General features: G+C 47.2%; 1 protein-coding gene across 2 annotated transcripts in view; it reads right to left on the bottom strand.

Annotated features, from left to right (window-relative positions):
- The window catches only part of LOC110003842 (spectrin beta chain, non-erythrocytic 1-like), a 40779-nt gene that overhangs the window by 5171 nt on the left and 15915 nt on the right, over positions 1-19693 (bottom strand). For both annotated transcript variants that reach the window (XM_065960789.1, XM_065960793.1), the window contains 25 exons: positions 19064-19237; positions 17398-17489; positions 16648-16728; positions 16380-16495; positions 15512-15624; positions 15232-15419; positions 14596-14713; positions 13733-13891; positions 13345-13647; positions 13106-13259; positions 12149-13019; positions 11771-11908; positions 8793-9549; positions 7186-7388; positions 6989-7079; positions 6676-6822; positions 6119-6382; positions 5617-5841; positions 5433-5522; positions 4944-5222; positions 3611-3741; positions 3198-3402; positions 2717-3091; positions 1004-1248; positions 233-371 (listed from right to left, as the gene is read on the bottom strand). In XM_065960789.1, coding sequence (XP_065816861.1) covers positions 233-371; positions 1004-1248; positions 2717-3091; positions 3198-3402; positions 3611-3741; positions 4944-5222; positions 5433-5522; positions 5617-5841; positions 6119-6382; positions 6676-6822; positions 6989-7079; positions 7186-7388; positions 8793-9549; positions 11771-11908; positions 12149-13019; positions 13106-13259; positions 13345-13647; positions 13733-13891; positions 14596-14713; positions 15232-15419; positions 15512-15624; positions 16380-16495; positions 16648-16728; positions 17398-17489; positions 19064-19237 — 5658 coding nt within the window. The remainder of the gene's footprint in view (positions 1-232; positions 372-1003; positions 1249-2716; positions 3092-3197; positions 3403-3610; positions 3742-4943; positions 5223-5432; positions 5523-5616; positions 5842-6118; positions 6383-6675; positions 6823-6988; positions 7080-7185; positions 7389-8792; positions 9550-11770; positions 11909-12148; positions 13020-13105; positions 13260-13344; positions 13648-13732; positions 13892-14595; positions 14714-15231; positions 15420-15511; positions 15625-16379; positions 16496-16647; positions 16729-17397; positions 17490-19063; positions 19238-19693) is intronic.

The following is a 19693-nucleotide window of genomic DNA, read 5'->3' as shown; positions in this document are numbered from 1 at the left end:
ACACACAAACACACACACACACACACACACACACACACACACACACACACACACACACACACACACACACACACACACACACACACACACGGCAAGTCAACAGACGGTGACATAACCATGACAGTGAAATTAAAATAATCCTGATGCTAATTCTGTTAGCCAGTTAATGGCATTTTCCATCATGTGTTAGCAACAAGCTAACTAAGATATTCATCCAGGTGTGTTTGCTCACCTCCTCTGAGGCGTAGTGTTTTCTGGCCAGCAGGGCTTTCCCCAGCTCGATGCACGCCGTGAAGCTGTCGTTTCGAGCGTCAATCTCTGCCTTGATGCCCTGATGGTTGTTCATCAGCAGCTCCACAGACGACACGTCCCTGAACGCACCATGAGACACACATTAATCACAGCTTCACAGACTACATGTCCCTGAACGCACCATGAGACACACATTAATCACAGCTTCACAGACTACATGTCCCTGAACGCACCATGAGACACACATTAATCACAGCTTCACAGATTACATGTCCCTGAACGCACCATGAGACACACATTAATCACAGCTTCACAGACTACATGTCCCTGAACGCACCATGAGACACACATTAATCACAGCTTCACAGACTACATGTCCCTGAACGCACCATGAGACACACATTAATCACAGCTTCACAGATTACATGTCCCTGAACGCACCATGAGACACACATTAATCACAGCTTCACAGACTACATGTCCCTGAACGCACCATGAGACACACATTAATCACAGCTTCACAGATTACATGTCCCTGAACGCACCATGAGACACACATTAATCACAGCTTCACAGACTACATGTCCCTGAACGCACCATGAGACACACATTAATCACAGCTTCACAGACTACATGTCCCTGAACGCACCATGAGACACACATTAATCACAGCTTCACAGATTACATGTCCCTGAATGCACCATGAGACACACATTAATCACAGCTTGTCCCTGAATGCAGCTTTCGGTACCTGGGGTTCTCCTGGGCCTCGATGAGCCGGATCACGTCCTCCATCCACAGCATCAGGTCCCTCACCATGCTGAAGAACCGGAACTTGTCTCCTGTGTCCAGGAGGCGGAGACGGCGTCCCTCACAGGCCTCTAGCAGGATCCTCCAGGCCTCCAGAACCTCGCTCTCCCTCCGCTGGATGTCGTCCGCTTTGTCTCCGGCGTACGCTGACTGAAGGCGCACCGCATCCTCCTGCAGCTGTCTCACCTGCAGCCCAGAGAGTTCAGATCAGAGAACTAACCAAACAGGTCCCCTAAACCCAAACTGTCCTCTAAACCAAACTGTCCCCATAGACCAGGTTTCATAATAATAATAATAATCTTCATTTATAGAGCACTTTTCAAAAACTAGTTACAAAGTGCTTTACAAGGACAGCAAATATAAAAACAGGCAGGTCATAGAATAATAAACAAGGCAAGATTAAGGAATAAAGATATAAAATCCCTTTAAAAGAACTGTAAAATACATACAATTATTTTAAAGGAATTCTAAAAAGTTAAAATAGTAACAATTTAAAATCAACAAAAATCAGGAAAGGCTCGCCGGAAAACGTTTGTCTGAAGAAGAGATGAGTGATTCTGCCGACCTGATCTCCTCGGGCAGGTGGTTCCAGAGTCTTGGTGCCCTCACGGTAATGCTCTATCCCCTTTAGTTTTTAATTTTGCATTTGGAACCACCAGGAGACCTGAGCCCGAGGTCTCAATGTGCTGCGTGGGTTTGTAAGGTAGTAAAAACAGCTGGGGGAAAGGCCATGGAGGGCTTTAAAAGTAATCAGTAAAATCTTAAAATCAATTCTAAAACACACAGGGAGCCGGTGTAGAGATGCTCAAACAGGAGTGATGTGCTCATGCTTTCTGGTTCTAGTTAAAAGTCTGGCAGCTGAGTTCTGTACCAACTGCAGTCCATCGATAGATTTTTTGTTCAGGTAAGTAAAAAGGCTTTTACAAAAGTCAAGACGTGATGAGATAACAGCATGTAAAATCGTCTCTGTGTCTTCAACAGTTCAAATCGATGAAAACAAGACTGTACAAGCTTTGTTGTGAGCTGCTCAAAATTTAAGTCGCTGTCAAACCAGACACCCAGATGTTTGATGTGGTCTACTAGGGTACCAGTAGACCCAACCTGTCCCCGTAGACCCAACCTGTCCCCGTAGATCCCATCTGTCCCCACAGACCCAACCTGTCCCCGTAGATCCCATCTGTCCCCGCAGACCCAACCTGTCCCCGCAGACCCAACCTGTCCCCGCAGACCCCATCTGTCCCCGCAGACCCAACCTGTCCCCGTAGATCCCATCTGTCCCCGCAGACCCCATCTGTCCCCGTAGATCCCATCTGTCCCCGCAGACCCCATCTGTCCCCGTAGACCCAACCTGTCCCCGTAGACCCAACCTGTCCCCGCAGACCCCATCTGTCCCCGCAGACCCAACCTGTCCCCGTAGATCCCATCTGTCCCCGCAGACCCCATCTGTCCCCGTAGACCCAACCTGTCCCCGTAGACCCAACCTGTCCCCGCAGACCCCATCTGTCCCCGTAGACCCAACCTGTCCCCGCAGACCCCATCTGTCCCCGCAGACCCCATCTGTCCCCGTAGACCCAACCTGTCCCCGCACACCCCATCTGTCCCCGTAGACCCAACCTGTCCCCGTAGACCCCATCTGTCCCCGTAGACCAGGTACCTGTGTTCCCAGGGCCTGGATGTCGTGTTCGAAGGTGGTGTGCATCCTCTGCAGCGTGTCCACCGTGTTCTGGTCCCGCCCGACCTCCTCCGGCAGTTTCTTCTGTTTGTCCACGATGCGTCCCAGGATCTCCTTGGCGTCGTGGTAGAACTTGTGGAGCTCGAAGGAGGCGGCGAGGATCTGCGTCCGTGTGTCGATGAGCTCCAGCAGGTCGGCCCACGCTTCGTTCAGCCCGTCCTTCCACTCCGCCACGGTCGCTGCGTCCCCGTGACCTGTGTTGATCAGCTCGTCCGCCAGACGGTTGACGGCGTCCACTCGCTCCTGACCGATGTTCCCGGTGTCCCGAGCAAACTCCCGGAAACGCTCCTGCAACATCTGAGCCACAAGTCCGTGGTTGGGTTAACATCAGTAACACGTGGTTAAGTATTATTGAGCGTTTTATCGACCGCCCTAAAATGGCGGGTAAATGGCGTTAACGTACGGTGACGTGTTCGTAGTCCTGTCCCAGCTCGTGTGACCCGGCCACCACCTCCCGCTCAGCGATCCACTGCTCCAGGTCGTCCACCTCACGGTTCAGCTGGAAGAGGCGGAGCCTCTCGTCCAGCTTGCCCCGCCTCTCCTCTGACAGATCCTTCAGACCGGCATACAGCTTATCCACCTGAGACTGCCTCATGCTGATTCGCTCACTGACACACACACACACACACACACACACACACACACACACACACACACACACACACACACACACACACACACACACACACACACACACACACACACACACACACACACACACACACACACACACACACACACACACACACACACACACATTAATTTATGATTCAGACACTTCAGTAGATTTCTGAGGGGTCCTGGATGTGTGTTTACCTCTCGGGGTGTCCGTCAGAGACCAGACCTCTGCTGGTCTTGGACAGCAGGTGGACGGTCTCGGCGTAGTCCTCGACCGCCTGCTCCACGATCTGATGTTTCTTCTGCATGGTTACGGCACTCAGCTCGTCCTACACAAACAGAAAACCCTTTCTGAGTAAGGGTTTCGTCGTTTCATCTGCAGCTGAATTACTATATGTTTGATACTGTCCCTCCTTGTCTATTTAAAGAGGTTTTCCCCACTTTAGGACAATCTGTTATTGCAATCATTAATAGCAGTCTGTCCTCAGGTGTGGTGCCTGAACTGTTTAAACATGCAGTAGTGCAACCTCTGATTAAAAAACCTGGTCTGGAATCTGCAGTTCTTACTATTTTCAGGCCGATCTCCAAACTGCCTTTTCTTTCTAAAGCCCTCGAAAAGATAGTTCACAGTCAATTAATGGCCTTTCTGGAAGAGCATAATGTTTTAGAGGTTTTCCAATCAGGTTTAAAAACCCTGCACAGCACCAAATCAGCTCTTATAAGAGTTTTTAATGATATCTTTTTAGCAACCGACTCTGGTGACTGTGTTGTCCTTGTCCTTTTAGATTTAACTGCTGCGTTTGACATTGTGGATCATGATGTCCTGATCTCTCGTTTGGAGCACTGGGTGGGCATCAGGGTGCATGGCACTGGATTGGTTCAGGTCATACTTGGCTGATCAAACTTTCTGTGTCGGCCTTGGCGACTTTTTATCCTCCTCTGCTCCTCTCTCGTGCGGAGTCCCACAGGGCACAATTCTAGGCCTTCTCCTTTTCTCTCTCTATTTGCTCACGCAGGTTCAATACTTAGGAAGCATGGCATTGCCCCGCCTAGCTCTCTGAGCTTCTACACCCGTACACGCCCACCAGCTCTCTCAGGTCAGCTGATCAGCTGCTCCTGAGGGGGCCTCAAACCAAGCGGAAGCTCAGAGTGGACCGTGCGTTTGCTGTTGCGGCTCCAAAATTATGGAACGATTTACCTCAGCACGTCACAGGTCTGTTTTTAAATCTCGTCTTAAGACCCATCTTTTTTCCCTTTGACACACAGTAAGATGTCGACTTATTTATTAATTTATTTTATTTCTTTTTTGCGTGCCTATTCATTTTACTTGTTTTATGTCTTTTAACTTGATTCTGTATTTCACATGTAGTTTTCTTTTATCTCGTGAGCTGTTCTGTATTTTATTTATTCTTCTGTGCAGCACTTTGGTCAACTGTGGTCGTTTTAAAGTGCTAAACAAATAAAGTTGGATTGGATTGTTTTACTTATTTCTTCAAATTGTTTTTTTTGGTTTTCAGTATAACGTGCGTACCTTGGCCTTCTCCTCTGACATCATGTACAGCTCCTGCTCGCTCATCCAGGCCTCGGCCTCGGCGGCATCAAAGTAGTACTGCTGAGCTTTGTGCGCCTCCTCCAGGCGGCCGTGGCGACTCTCCGTCTCCTCCCTCACCCGTCTCCACAGCTCCTGCAGGTCAGCCAGACGCTGCCGGATCACCTCGCCACTCAGCGACTCGTCCTGCAGGAGGCTGGCGCTGTGCTCCAGGAGGTCGTTGATCCGAGGTTGATGACCCTGGATCTCCTTCTGCAGAGTCTGAGGGGGCGGAGTCACACAGCAGATCAAATGGTTACTCTTTTATTTCTTTATTGATGTCAGACGCTGGATACAGAGAGGGGGGACCTGAACCCCGGACAACATCCTCCGTACAAGGGGCGCACAAACCAACCGCTAGGCCACTGACGCCGCAGTCTCACAGTTCATTGGCTGACATGCAGCAGCTGATGAAACATGAGGCTCTCTCACCTGGTTCTTCTTGATGAGCAGCTGGACCGTCTGCAGGTTGTTTCCGTGGTCAGTGGACGTGGCGACGGGCATCCTCTCCTGGACCCACAGCTGGAGGACGAGCAGAGAGAATAAACGTCTTCATTCAGAACCTTTAACATTCAGTCTGACAGTGAGAAGTGTGCAGGGCTCAGGTGTTACGTACGATCTCGTCCTCCAGATCGCGGTTGAACTGGTGAACTTCTCGGGACGCCACCAGGAAGTTCCTGCGGCGTCTCAGCGGGTCCAGCAGCTCCTGGAACTTGTTCTCCACCAGCTGCCTGCGGCCGTCCACCTCCTCCGTGTCCTTGACCTCCTGACCCAGAGCCTTCACCTGGCTCTGCAGCTCCACCACCTCCCTCTGACGCACCTCCACCTGCTTCTCCAGCATCTGCAGACGAGACGAGACAACTGTCATTATAATGATGATACTCCTCCAGCAGGGGGCGTGCTGCGCTCCTCCAGCAGGGGGCGTGCAGCGCTCCTCCAGCAGGGGGCGTGCTGCGCTGCGCTCCTCCAGCAGGGGGCGTGCTGCGCTCCTCCAGCAGGGGGCGTGCTGCGCTCCTCCAGCAGGGGGCGCCTCTGAACTATTGTAGTTCTTCTACCTGCAGCAGTGAAGTCGACATAAAGCCGTTATTTTTGTTTCCATAGCAACGCTGTGTTCGTACCTGTTGTTTTTTCAGCAGGATGTTGACAGACGTCAGGTCTTTGCCGTAGTCGTCGGACTGGATCTGACCCTCAAGACCGCCCATCCACTTGTCGAGGTCGGCGCAGCTCTGAGTGAACAGCTCCGCCTTGTTGGCGTCGAACAGACACTGAGCTTTGGTCTGCGTGGTCGACTCTAGCTCCGCCCACATGGCGTGCAGAGCGGACAGCTTCTCCTTCACCACGGCGTCCGTCTCTGGCTTCTCCGACACCAGCAGCGTGCCGTCCTGCCGGACCAGAGGACACAATGAGGACTCTAATGTTTGATGACCTTTGACCCCCTTTTTACAACCGCCAACCGGAAACACGTTTTGAAATGTGTCAGAAATAAAGTTAGAAACACAGAAAACGTCTGAAACACTTCCTGAGTCCCTTCAGTGTCAGGGTCGGGGTCGGGGTCGGGGTCGGGGTCAGGGTCGGGGTCGGGGTCGGGGTCAGGGTCGGGGTCGGGGTCGGGGTCGGGGTCAGGGTCAGGGTCAGGGTCGGGGTCAGGGTCAGGGTCAGGGTCAGTCCTCTTCACCTTCTGGATCTTGTCGAGCCACTCTTTGTTGGACTGCAGCTCAGCCATGAAGGCCTGGTGCTTCAGCCACTTGCTGTGCAGGTTCCTCGCCTCGTCGTACGTCATGTCCTGAGCTGTGAGCATCTTCTCATTGATCCACAAAGACAGCTGCACACACACACACACACACACACACACACACACACACACACACACACACACACACACACACACACACACACACACACGAAATGTTTAATCAGATGATGTGTGTGTGTGTGTGTGTGTGTGTGTGTGTGTGTGTGTGTGTGTGTGTGCGTGTGCGAGGACGGACCTCCTGACAGTCCTGCAGGAACTTCTGCAGGTCTCTATTGTCTTTCAGTCTCATCAGCAGCTCCACTGCAGCCTCTCTGTTCTTCTTATGCCTGAAACACACACACACACACACACACATTGCTGCACACTGATTGGCTGTTCACCGATCACTATAAATCTGATGATGAAGACCACAGAGCAGCTTGTGGACCTGACCTGTCGTCGATGGAGGCGACCCTCTCCTGGATCTTTTCAGCGTTGATGTTCCCGTCGCTGGCCAGACGCCGACCGGCCTCCACCACGCCATTGATCTTGTCTTCGTTGGCGTCCATCGTGGTCATGAAGTCCTCCTGCTTCTTGATGGCGGCCTCGGCGGCCTCCAGGGTGGTGGGCATCTCGGTGTGAGCGAGGACGTACTCCTGCAGGGGACACGAGGGGATCAGGATATCGTACTGAAACTACAACATGTCTGACCTCTCCACAGAGCAACCTTTTGTGTGCAGGGGCGTTGTCCAGAGGGCCACCACCCCAAACCCCACACTATGATTGGCTATATTAAAGTCAACCATTGGGGCGGAGTTAAAACAGGCTGTTTGTAGTTTTCATTTTACATGTTTTCATTTTTTTTGTTGCCATTTTCTTGTTTTGCTTCAAAGTAGATTTGACTTGTAAAGACTGAACCCCCCCCCCGTATTAGTCAGGACCCCAGTTGGGCCACCTCAGTCCAAAGGGTCTGGACACGCCCCCTTTGGTATAACAGTATTTAACCCTCAGGTTTAATTTACTACCCTCTTAAGTCACTAAGGACAAAAAACTGATATAAAAATAGAACAGATTGATATTTGTTTCTACTTTTTTCTGCATAAATCTCTTAATCAACTCCAGCCCTGCTCAGAAATATCAAATATTTAATAATTATCAGGAATTTAACCCTTTAAATGCCAGTTTGATTACTTGATGTCACTGTTGTTATTTATGAAAAAAAAACGAACACAAAAATGAGTTATTTTCCATAAAACAGATATTTGGTGGCTGGGGGATTTTTTTAAAATCAGTTTTGGATACGTCAAAGATTATCCAAAATATTGACTTTGATGCATTGTTAGTTCTTGTGTAGCATCAGATTTAAAATGTAATTCCCTGTTTGGACACTAGAGGGCGAAAATGTCCAGTTTACAAAAAACTGCTATAAAAATAGAACAGATTGATATTTTTTTCTAGTTTTTTCTGCATAAATCTCTTAAACAACTCCAGCCCTGCTCAAAACTAGCAAATATTATACATAAATATTTAACCCTTTAAATGCCAGAATCATGAAATCAAACTGGGTTTTAAAGGGTTAAATTCCTAAAAATGATTGAATGTTTGGTAGTTTTGAGCAGGGCTGACGTTGTTTAAGAGATTTAAGCAGAAAAAAGTAGAAAAAAATATCAATCTGTTCTATTTTTATATCAGTTTTTTGGAAGTGGACATTTTTGTCCTTAGTGACTTCAGAGGGGAGTAAACATGTTTCAGGGTTCTATTGATCTATTAAAAAAATAGAATGTGCATTCCAAAATGTATCAAGAGAGATTTTCTTACTAAAAGTGTTTGCCTTATGCACTAACAGATAAAATGATGACTAGGTGAAGAGGAAACATTTGACCAGATAGACAAAAATGTCCATAATGAGTCATGAGGGTTAAAGTTCTGTAGCATGTTGGATCGTATTGAAGTTGACATATCTGTATTTGGATAAAGACGGGCAGGATGGAACAGAAACATGTTCTGGTTTTTCTTGGGGATATGTGGCGTGGTGACCTTGGATGTGGTCTTGTGAGTACCTGGTTGTTGAGGAAGGCCTCGGCCTGCTTGGTGTCCCTCAGGAACAGCTGGTAGGCGTGGGACTGGGACAGCAGGTTCTGCCGGTTCTCCCACATCTTGTGCAGCTCGTTCCAGCCGGTGTCGAGCGCCTGCAGCCGCTGACGCAGGAACATGTACTGAGCGTCCGTCTGGCCCTGCGTCACCATCTCCCCCATGTCCCGCATCTTCTGGTAGTCCTCCTCGTAGTTCTGGATCTCGTTCTTGATGCCCTCATGCTGGGCCATGAGCTTCTCGGCCTCGGCCAGCGTGTTGGGCATGTCCTCAGAGGCGATGGCGGTCTGCGTGCGGGACAGCCACGACTGGAAGTCGTCCAGCTCGCGCAGGAACTGCTGCAGCTTCCGGGCCTCGCCCAGAGAATCCTCGCGGTTCTTCAGTGTGTTCTTCATCTCCTCCCACACCGCCGTGATCTCCGACAGGCGGCCCGTGATGGCCTTGGCCTGGTCCGGGTGCTCCTGGGCCAGGCGCTCCGCCTCGCCCCGCAGGTCACCCAGTTTGTCCTCGATGGCGGCGAGGTCGCGCTCCATCCCGGTCAGTTTCCGCTGCAGCGCCATGACCCCCGTCAGGTCGTTCCCCAGCTCCTGGGTCGACTCGATGACTTTGGTCTTCTCTTTGATCCACGACTTGGTCTCGTTACAGTCCAGGTGGTAGTTCTGAACCCCGAGCGCTGAGTTCAAGGACTCCTTCTTCAGATCCACCAGGTCCCGGAACTGACTCCACCTACAGGCAGAGGAGGGTCATTACAGTTTCTAACAGCTGTGAGCTTCTGCCTTCAGGCACAAGGTTAAAACATCATTTTATTACTCAGGCCATCAAGCTTCTGATGACTGATGACGGGTTTTTTATTCTGGTTTTGATGATGGTTTTATCAGAACCAGAATCAGAATCAGAATCTGGGTTTATTTCCAAGTACATTTACACATACAAGGAATTTGACTTGGTGTATTGGTGCTAAACAATTAATAAATAAATAAAGCAGAACTAACAACAACTTAAATAATACAGCATAAGAAGATATTACAAAATATAAAACAGAATTTAAAAATGTAAAATATGAAAAATGTACAAAAGGTGTGATGTAGGAGCTTTGTGTGTGTAACTACTCACAGAATGCATGTAGGGAAGAATCATTTTATGTATGTTTTTTAAACATTCTCAGTCTTCTGTTGTTACTTGATGAACTCTTGTATTTCTGTGTTTCTGTATTTAATGCCTGTGTCTGTTGTTTCTATTGTCTGATTCTATGTGTCTGTTGTTTCTATTGTCTGATTCTATGTGTCTGTTGTTTCTATTGTCTGATTCTATGTGTCTGTTGTTTCTATTGTCTGATTCTATGTGTCTGTTGTTTCTATTGTCTGATTCTATGTGTCTGTTGTTTCTATTGTCTGATTCTATGTGTCTGTTGTTTCTATTGTTTGATTCTATGTGTCTGTTGTTTCTATTGTCTGATTCTATGTGTCTGTTGTTTCTATTGTCTGATTCTATGTGTCTGTTGTTTCTATTGTTTGATTCTATGTGTCTGTTGTTTCTATTGTCTGATTCTATGTGTCTGTTGTTTCTATTGTTTGATTCTATGTGTCTGTTGTTTTTTTGTTTGATTCTATGTGTCTGTTGTTTTTTTGTTTGATTCTATGTGTCTGTTGTTTTTTTGTTTGATTCTATGTGTCTGTTGTTTCTATTGTCTGATTCTATGTGTCTGTTGTTTCTATTGTCTGATTCTATGTGTTTGTTGTTTCTATTGTTTGATTCTATGTGTCTGTTGTTTCTATTGTCTGATTCTATGTGTCTGTTGTTTCTATTGTTTGATTCTATGTGTCTGTTGTTTTTTTGTTTGATTCTATGTGTCTGTTGTTTCTATTGTTTGATTCTGTGTCTGTTGTTTTTTGTTTGATTCTATGTGTCTGTTGTTTCTATTGTCTGATTCTATGTGTCTGTTGTTTCTATTGTTTGATTCTATGTGTCTGTTGTTTCTATTGTTTGATTCTATGTGTCTGTTGTTTCTATTGTTTGATTCTATGTGTCTGTTGTTTCTATTGTCTGATTCTATGTGTCTGTTGTTTCTATTGTCTGATTCTATGTGTCTGTTGTTTCTATTGTCTGATTCTATGTGTCTGTTGTTTCTATTGTCTGATTCTATGTGTCTGTTGTTTCTATTGTCTGATTCTATGTGTCTGTTGTTTCTATTGTCTGATTCTATGTGTCTGTTGTTTCTATTGTTTGATTCTATGTGTCTGTTGTTTCTATTGTTTGATTCTATGTGTCTGTTGTTTCTATTGTTTGATTCTATGTGTCTGTTGTTTCTATTGTCTGATTCTATGTGTCTGTTGTTTCTATTGTCTGATTCTATGTGTCTGTTGTTTCTATTGTCTGATTCTATGTGTCTGTTGTTTCTATTGTTTGATTCTATGTGTCTGTTGTTTCTATTGTCTGATTCTATGTGTCTGTTGTTTCTATTGTCTGATTCTATGTGTCTGTTGTTTCTATTGTCTGATTCTATGTGTCTGTTGTTTCTATTGTCTGATTCTATGTGTCTGTTGTTTCTATTGTCTGATTCTATGTGTCTGTTGTTTCTATTGTTTGATTCTATGTGTCTGTTGTTTCTATTGTCTGATTCTATGTGTCTGTTGTTTCTATTGTCTGATTCTATGTGTCTGTTGTTTCTATTGTCTGATTCTATGTGTCTGTTGTTTCTATTGTCTGATTCTATGTGTCTGTTGTTTCTATTGTCTGATTCTATGTGTCTGTTGTTTCTATTGTCTGATTCTATGTGTCTGTTGTTTCTATTGTTTGATTCTATGTGTCTGTTGTTTCTATTGTCTGATTCTATGTGTCTGTTGTTTTTTTGTTTTTTTGTTGTTTTTTCTTCTCATAGTTGTCCTCACCTGGCTGAGAAACTCATTTCCCCTCGGGGACAGTAAAAGTAGAAAGTTGAAGTGTGTACCTGTTGTTGAGTTTGTCCTGCTGGCTCTTGATCTCTCTCTCACTCGGGTGTCCGTTGTGCATCAGCTGGCGAGCGATCTGGTTGACCACGGCGACGCGGGACGCCTGGTTGTTCATCTCGGGCTCCAGACTCTCGAACCTGTAAGGACACAGCGATCATGAAAACACAAACAACAACAAACAAACAAGTTATTACAGAAGAAGATGTTGGATCGCTCACAAACTTTGAAGAGAATGTTTGTTTTTTGTTTTATTTTGACACTTGAAGTTACTTCCTGTTTCTGTACAGGAACAGGAACATTTAATGCACTTCCTATGTTAAATAACTGACAGCTCATATTGTTCTTTAGAGTGTTTGCCGGTGTGCGGTGTGTCGTACCGGTGCTGCACGACCTCCAGGTCCTCCAGCTTCTCGGGGATCTCCATGCTGTTCAGCCACTGCTCCTTCTCGTCGATCCACACCTCACAGGCGTTGGCCTCGCTGAACATTTTGTAGAGCGCCAGCGCGTCCTGCAGCGCCTGCTTCCTGAGCTTGGTCAGCTCCGACACCTCCCTGTAGCGCTCCTCGATGCCCGCCAGACGACCGCGCACCTCCTCTGACTCCGCCTCCTCTTTGGGGAGGGCGGCGGCCTGCTCGTGCAGCGAGTCGATGACCGGGCGGTAGCTGGCCACCTCCGCCGCCGCGTCTTTGTGCTTCCTGACCAGCGCCTGTGTGGAGAACTCGTCGTGGCCCGTCTCGCCACTTGAGACGATCCGCAGCGCGTCCAGAGTCCACGCGTCCACGTCGTCGGCGTCCGCCTGGAACTGGTGCAGGGCGAGCGCCTCCTCCAGCCTCGTCTTCCTCACCGCCGCCAGCTGCTCGAGCCCCGCCCACTGAGCCTTCAGGTCGGCGATGCGATCCTGGATCTTTGCGGCGGCGAAGTGTCCCGCCTCCACCATGGCCTCGCCCTCCGCCACGGAGTGCTGGAGGTGACCGGCGCGGCCGCTCATCTCGTCCTCGAGGGCGCGCTGCTGGCTGAGGAGGCGCAGCGCCCCCGTCAGGTCCTTACCGTGCTCCACAGATGACAGGATCTGCTCCTTCTCTCTGATCCAGCCCTCCTCCTCCGCCATCTCCCAGAAGAACTTCCACAGGCGGCGGGACTCCTCCAGGCGGGCGCGGCGCTCGGCGGCGAGCTGGGTCAGCTCCTGGTAGCAGAACTCCAGGTGAGAGACCCGGTCCTGGATCACCATGGGGTCGCACGGCTTGTAACCTGGACAGGAAGGAAGGCGGTTATCAGGACGGGAACATCTCATTCATGGAACGGACTCAACACACAAAGAAGAACACGCCGCTCACCGTCGTCGTTAACTGAGTACTTGTTGGCGTTGGTGGAGACGGCCTTCACCCGGTCGGCCTGGATGGCGATGTCAGCCTCCACCAGGGCGTGTTTCTGCAGCAGATCCTCCACACCCAGCAGATGTTTTCCATAATCCTGAGACAGCAGCAACATCTGGAAAAAAAACCCAAGCAGAGAGACTCTTAAAGATGGAAATCCACGTGACCCTGAATGCAGCACGCCGCGGTTGGGTTTGTACCTTCATCTCGTCCATCCAGTCCATGATGTAGAGCATCTCCTGGAAGACCCTCTGCAGACCCAGGTTCATCTCCAGCCTCTGCCTGCGGGCCTTCAGCAGCTCCAGCAGGTACTCCCACAGCCGGATCACGTTGTCCTTCCTGGCCGTGACGCGTTTGATGTCGTGGTAATGCTCCACCTCCAGCTCCCTCGCCACGGAGACCACGGCCTGCACGCGCTCTTCGTACGCCGTGATATCCGTCTCGATCGCCTCGTGTTTCTTGGTGGCCGCCTCGACGGCCTGCAGGTCGAACCCAAAGTTGTCCTGGAGAGAGACGAAGAACGTTTATGAACAAAAAGAAAAGAGGAAACCTGCACTTCTTCTAAAACACACCTGAGCTCCGTCTCACCTGCGACACCAGCCGCTGGTTCTCGCTCAGCCACGTCTCTCTCATGGCGGCTTTGCGGTCGAAGCGTCTGGCCAGCTGTTCCAGTTTCTCCTGACGGATCAGCTCGGTCCTAAGAGCCAGCTCCCTCTCGTGCTCCGCCTTCTCCAGTCGCTCCCAGGCCTGCAGGTCGGAGGTCACATCAGTTACCATAGCAACATCTTCAAAGGCTTTTTCTCAAAATATTCACTTTACAAACGCTAGCAACACATGTTCCCTGAAGTTTAGAGAACATTATTCACACTCACAACACAGATCACATGTTTGATGTTTCAGAGAGTTGATGAATGTGATGTTTGAGAGCAGCTCTGACCTTCTTTTGTTTTTAAATGTTCTTTTTATGAGGAACAGCAGAGTATAATTTACACTGCACATAACCTTCATTACTTAACAGACTTCCTTGATCCTCTTATAGGTATTTGTCCATTGTTTGTCCCCCTTTCCACAGGAACTTAGGAAAGACGGGTGCAGAAAGAAAAGAAAAACAAGATGTAGAGGGTCGGTTCTCATCAGTTATCGTCTGATCTTACAGGTTTTAAATACTCAGTCCATTCAGACCGTATTATATCAAACTTTTCTTGTTGTACTCTGAGAGAGAATGTTATCTTTTCCATGACGTAGATGTATCATTTCCATCCATTCCTCTACGGTGGGCGGGTCTACTTTTAACCATTTTCTCGTTATGGCTTTTTTTACTTGCTGCCAATAGTATGCAGAGTCATTTTCTGTCATTCATGCTCCAATAGATCAATAAATAAATATATCAATAAATCACCCAGATACACAGTTTCACACTTAAAGGCATGTTCCAGCCAAGCAGCTCTGACCTTGTTGATGTCTGAGATGAGTTTCCCCTCTCGGGGCATGTACACCTTCTGATTGTTGGCTCTCATCTTACTCTGGATGGTGAAGAGGAGGACCTCCAGGTTTCCTTTCTCTGTGAACCTGAAGGAAGATGAGACACCAGGTGTTAAAGTCTTTATATGTGATGTTTTGATCCAGCAGATGTCGCCCTTGAGCTCCAGCATGAAACCAAAACAACTCGCGCTGCATTGTTGTGTTAGCATGCTAATGCTAGTGATCTTTATTATGCTGGTATCTTCACACTGCATGTAAATTGACCTGAAATGAGCGTGATCTAGAAACACAGTTAAGCAGTGAGTACAGTATGTTATTCTTCTTTTCTCTAGTCCCTCAATTAAACAACTTTTATACACGAGGGGAGGAGTCAGCTGGCCGTCCTGGCGATGTAAACAAAGTGAAGATATGACTCTGAAAACTCTGAAAACATCACAGACAGTGGGACTCGGGTGTTACACCCATTGTAGACAGTCATGACTCACAGAGTTATTTTCAGAGGAGATACTTGATTTCTACATTTAAGAGTGTTAATCACATATTAAGCCTTTAAGGGGAGGTGAGGTCTGAGGTCTGAGAGGAGGAGGGGGTCTGAAGGGGCTCACTTTGGAGGTTTCTCTACAGTCCTGTAGGTGTTGAAGGCCTGGAGCTGCTGCTGCACGCCCAGCAGAGAGTTGGCGAACTTCCTGTTGTTGAGGATGATGATGGTCTGTTCAATCCACTCCAGCAGGTCGGAGGCCAGAGACTCGTACTTCTCGACCATCTTCTCCGTCTCGATGGCGTTGTCCAACACCTGGACACACAAACAGAAGGCTGCTGTCACCGTCATCACGGACAGTTACACGTTACATCAGGTGATGTTTAAGTCTGAATACGTTTTCTGACCTTTCCGATTCGTTTGCCCTCGACCTTCAGAGCCTTCATCTTGGAGAAGTAGTGATAATACGTCACCACGTAGGTGATGACGGACTTCTCGTCAGGATGGTCCACGCTGATATCTGAAACCAAAAAAACAACATGAAACAACGAAGACTCAGTGAAGATCATCTTCAGGTCAGGTTTAATTAATCCTGACTTTAGGATAAGGTCATCTTCAGAGGCCCGTTTCAGAAAGCAGGTTTAGTGCAAACACTGAATCTAGGGGAACTCAAAGCTCCCTCAAACCTGAGAAAGAGTGGTTATTCAAGTCTGTTACTATGGCAACTGAGCCTGTCAATGAACCCCGAGTTTCTATCTGTCTCCAGCCACTCTTTGTCACCTGTTGCCATGGTGAATCGTAGTATCAGGGGCTCCATTAATGTTGGCTTTTAGTTTGCTCTACTCAGAGTTGATTGAACAAACTCAAATCAGCTGATGTGGAACTGGAACGTCAGAGTGTGTTAGCTCAGACTCAATCAACTCCGACGTTGGGAATATGTTGAGCCTGCTTTCTGAAATAGGGCCCTTGTTTAGTTAATCTTGATTTGAGGTTCAGTTGATCTTTACTTCAGGTTAAATTAATCTTGATTTGAGGTTAAATTAATCTTGACTTCAGGTTAAATTAATCTTGATTCAGGTTCAGTTGATCTTGACTTCAGGTTAAGTTAATCTTGACTTCAGGTTAAATTAATCTTGATTTCAGGTTCAGTTGATCTTTACTTCAGGTTAAATTAATCTTGATTTCAGGTATAGTTGATCTTGACTTTAGGTTTAGTTCATCTTGACTTCAGGTTACGTTAATCTTGACTTCAGGTTTAATGAATCTTTCTCTCACCCTCGGGGTCGAGCAGCTTGGTGAGGCCCAGGTGTTGTTCTGCCAGGTTGAAGGCGTTCTGCAGGTTGTAGTGAGCATTTGACTTCTTCAGTTTGTCAAAATCGATCAGATCGGGTCTGAAAACCAAAAACAGAAAACTTTATATAAACAACAGTCAACACACAGAAAAGGTTTGAGAGGGAAGATAATGTTTTCAGATCATGAGAGTTGTTTTGTTTGTTGGAATGAGAGGGTGGTTGAGATTTGAAGGTGGGTGTTTTGGAGTTACCTGTGTTTGTGGATGAGGGCGTTGAAGGCCATGCCGTCTCTCCAGCTGGTTGAGAAGTTGTGGATGTTCACGTTGGGATACCTGAGGACAATAAACACCTGGTTTAATCTCAGTTTTAGGAAAAACTAGACAGCACACTAAGTATGAGAAGCAGTCGCAGCATCCAGGTCTGAAAAGTGAAAGCACAGCATTCTCTCTAGTGTCCAGCAGGGGGCGAGCTTCTATAGAAGTCTATGATTTAATGTTCCTACTTCTCAGTTGATTTATTCCCTCAGTAAACATTCTCTTGATGAGTTCATGTTATCAATCTCTAGTTTCAAGTCTCTTCAACACAGTATTTAGTAAATTATGGTCAAACAGACCAGAAAGAGGGGGAGGAGTTAGGGCGGGGCTACCTGTGATTGACAGGTCACTACCATGGTGGACTGCAAATTGTCTTGTTCAGCATTTGGTCGTACTAAAAGAAGCCCTAAAGGAGATGGCTGTACATGCTCCCAGTATTATGTCAAAGGAAGTGACCTTATTTGGACAAGAGGGCGGAACTTGTAAGTCATAAAATAACAAAAAAATTGTTGTTTGTCTGTCGGTGGTTTGATAGATGTGTAGATTGTGGTGGTCTGATTTGCACACACTGGGCTGTCAGTGTGTGTGCCGGCTGTATTGGACATGTGAAGTATGGTTGGAAGGTCACCTTAATGCAGACTGAATGACGGAGTCAGGCTGCACATGACAACAGAACAGAACCCTCACCCTGCTGTCTTCATCTGACACCACAGCAGAAGAGCGTCTTTAGCCGATCTCTTCTCTTTGTTGTCTTCAGTCTCCACACTGATATCCTGAATCTGAAAACAAAAACACACCACAGTCACACCTAACACACACACACACACACACAAAAACTAACTGACAGAGGCAAAACTAGACCAGCAAGTGCTGTGACCTGTGAGGTAAAGTCTGCAGGATGAAGAAGTCTACTGGAGACAATACAGATTTTTTTTTTAACCCATTGTCAATGTTAGACCCCTAGAATTTTTAAAGGTCCAATCAGTGAGCTGTGTAGAGAGTGAGATGATAAAGGTATCTTACTCTCTGATCATTAAGGAAACATGCTATGTTGAAGTGCTGGCTTCTCTGACAACAATGCAGCAGCCAGTATGTCCTCCTTCTAACTTTAGATTCTGCTCCTGAATGCTCTGGATTTGTTTGGACCAGAGAAGGTAGGCGCTTTTAAGACACGCCCCCAAACGGCCGTTTTGGACGCCCCTGGGTTTGTCAGATATGAGAGCAGTTATCAGGTCAACAGGTGTTGCAGCGATGGAAGCGGTCAAGAGAAGTGGTTCAGATAGAAGTGATTGTACCCGACCTAAAAAGCCTCTGCATGTTTCTAGTAAGCTCCACGAGCAGAAACGTGCTCAAACTAGGATCAATATTGGAGATGCTTTTGAAAAATGGAGAGAGGTTAGAACACAGAAAGGTTTACAGACCCATGCAGAGCTGGATAAACACTGAAGCTTCAGAGTCCACCACATGGTGACCTGAGTGAACATCCACTCTAGAGAGGAGGGGGAGACAGCTCTATATGATGTTTAGAATTTAGACTGCAGTACTCATTTTAAACACTAGGGGGCAGAGTTACATATTGATGCTTTAAAGAATTATAAACATGTTTTAAAAGTACTAGAAATGTTTGTTATTTGTAGAAACACTCCTAAATAAAACTCTGACATCGAGGGAAGAAGGACTTGTGGAATGTTCCAGTTTTTTTTAAAAAGCTCCTGGGATCTGATTGGTGGAGGACTTTGAGCCTGAGAGGACGACTTCAGGGTAAACAAACCCCTTTGAGCTTGAAGGTTCTCAGCAGCAGCTGTGATTGGACGACTCTCAGAGAGGGTGGGAGCTGATTGGTCAGACTACAGACACACAGGACTGTGTGATGACGTCCAGACTGGGTTACCACGACGACTGTCGGCAGTCAGTAAAAAATGGACTTTAACCCGAGCTGTTTAATAACTGACAAAGAGGCTGTCGGCCAATCACAAGCCAGCATGTTAATGAGTTATGAAAGGGGCTCTTTATGAATGCTTTGATCTCCTTTTTTATTGTTTCACTTTTATCATTGTTTGTGATCTTATTTAGCATTTCTTTTAGTAAGCCCCTAAAAGTGGAGAAAGGGCTTTCAGAGAGTAAAATGCATAATCATTACACTCTGTTCTTATTTCAGGGGTCCCGCTTTCACCCTCTTTCAGAACGGGCAGGTAACATGACACCTGTCCTGACAAGGCGTGTCATGATGTCAGATTACTTTATTTTTTACTGTTTGATCATTAAAAAGAGATCGTATCGTTTAAGATGGAACCGAACATTTTGACGCCCTCAGTCCCGACGTGTCAGGTCCTCCCAGGTGCTGAGTGCTTACCTGGAAGCGGAGGATGATGGTCCAGATGAGGCCCAGGGTCAGACGGTGGTTTCCATCCACGATGTCGTGTGAGCCCATGTTCTCCAGGTGAACCCGCTGCTCCTTCAGGAACTGCAGAGCTTTGTCCACGTTCTCCAGACAGTGGATACGCATCCGGCCTTTAGTGGGCTTGGGCTGGACGCAGAGTAACCACAGAAGAAGAAGAAACAACAGAAGAAGAAACAGAGAGGATTAATGAGCTGCAGTTCCTCTGTTAACCACCAGAGGGTGCTGTGATCTGACAGCGAGAGGTTGACAAGAAAGATAAAACCTCCATCTTTACTCGCTACAAACTAACAGGAAGTACTGAATGTCTGATGTCAGTCTGAGGGGAGCTTTTCACAATAAAACACCCGGAACGAGGTCTGCTTTATGCAGGATGTGGAGAAAACTGACCGTCCACTCGACCCTGAATGCAGCACAGGAAGGGAATGAACTGTGTCTGCAGGGGGGGTCAGACCACCCACACACACTTTATCAGGGTCACTAAGTGCATCAGCTCAGTCCGGTTTTATGTTTGAATGAAGAAAACAGGAAGTTGGACACACCTGGAGCTGTTCACACACTGCTTCTCTCTCTCTCTCTCTTCCT

This window comes from Labrus bergylta, chromosome 1 (assembly GCF_963930695.1).
Source record: "Labrus bergylta chromosome 1, fLabBer1.1, whole genome shotgun sequence".
NCBI lineage: Eukaryota > Metazoa > Chordata > Actinopteri > Labriformes > Labridae > Labrus > Labrus bergylta.
The sequence above is the reverse complement of the archived record's forward strand: the minus strand, read 5'-3'. Positions and strand labels throughout refer to the sequence as shown.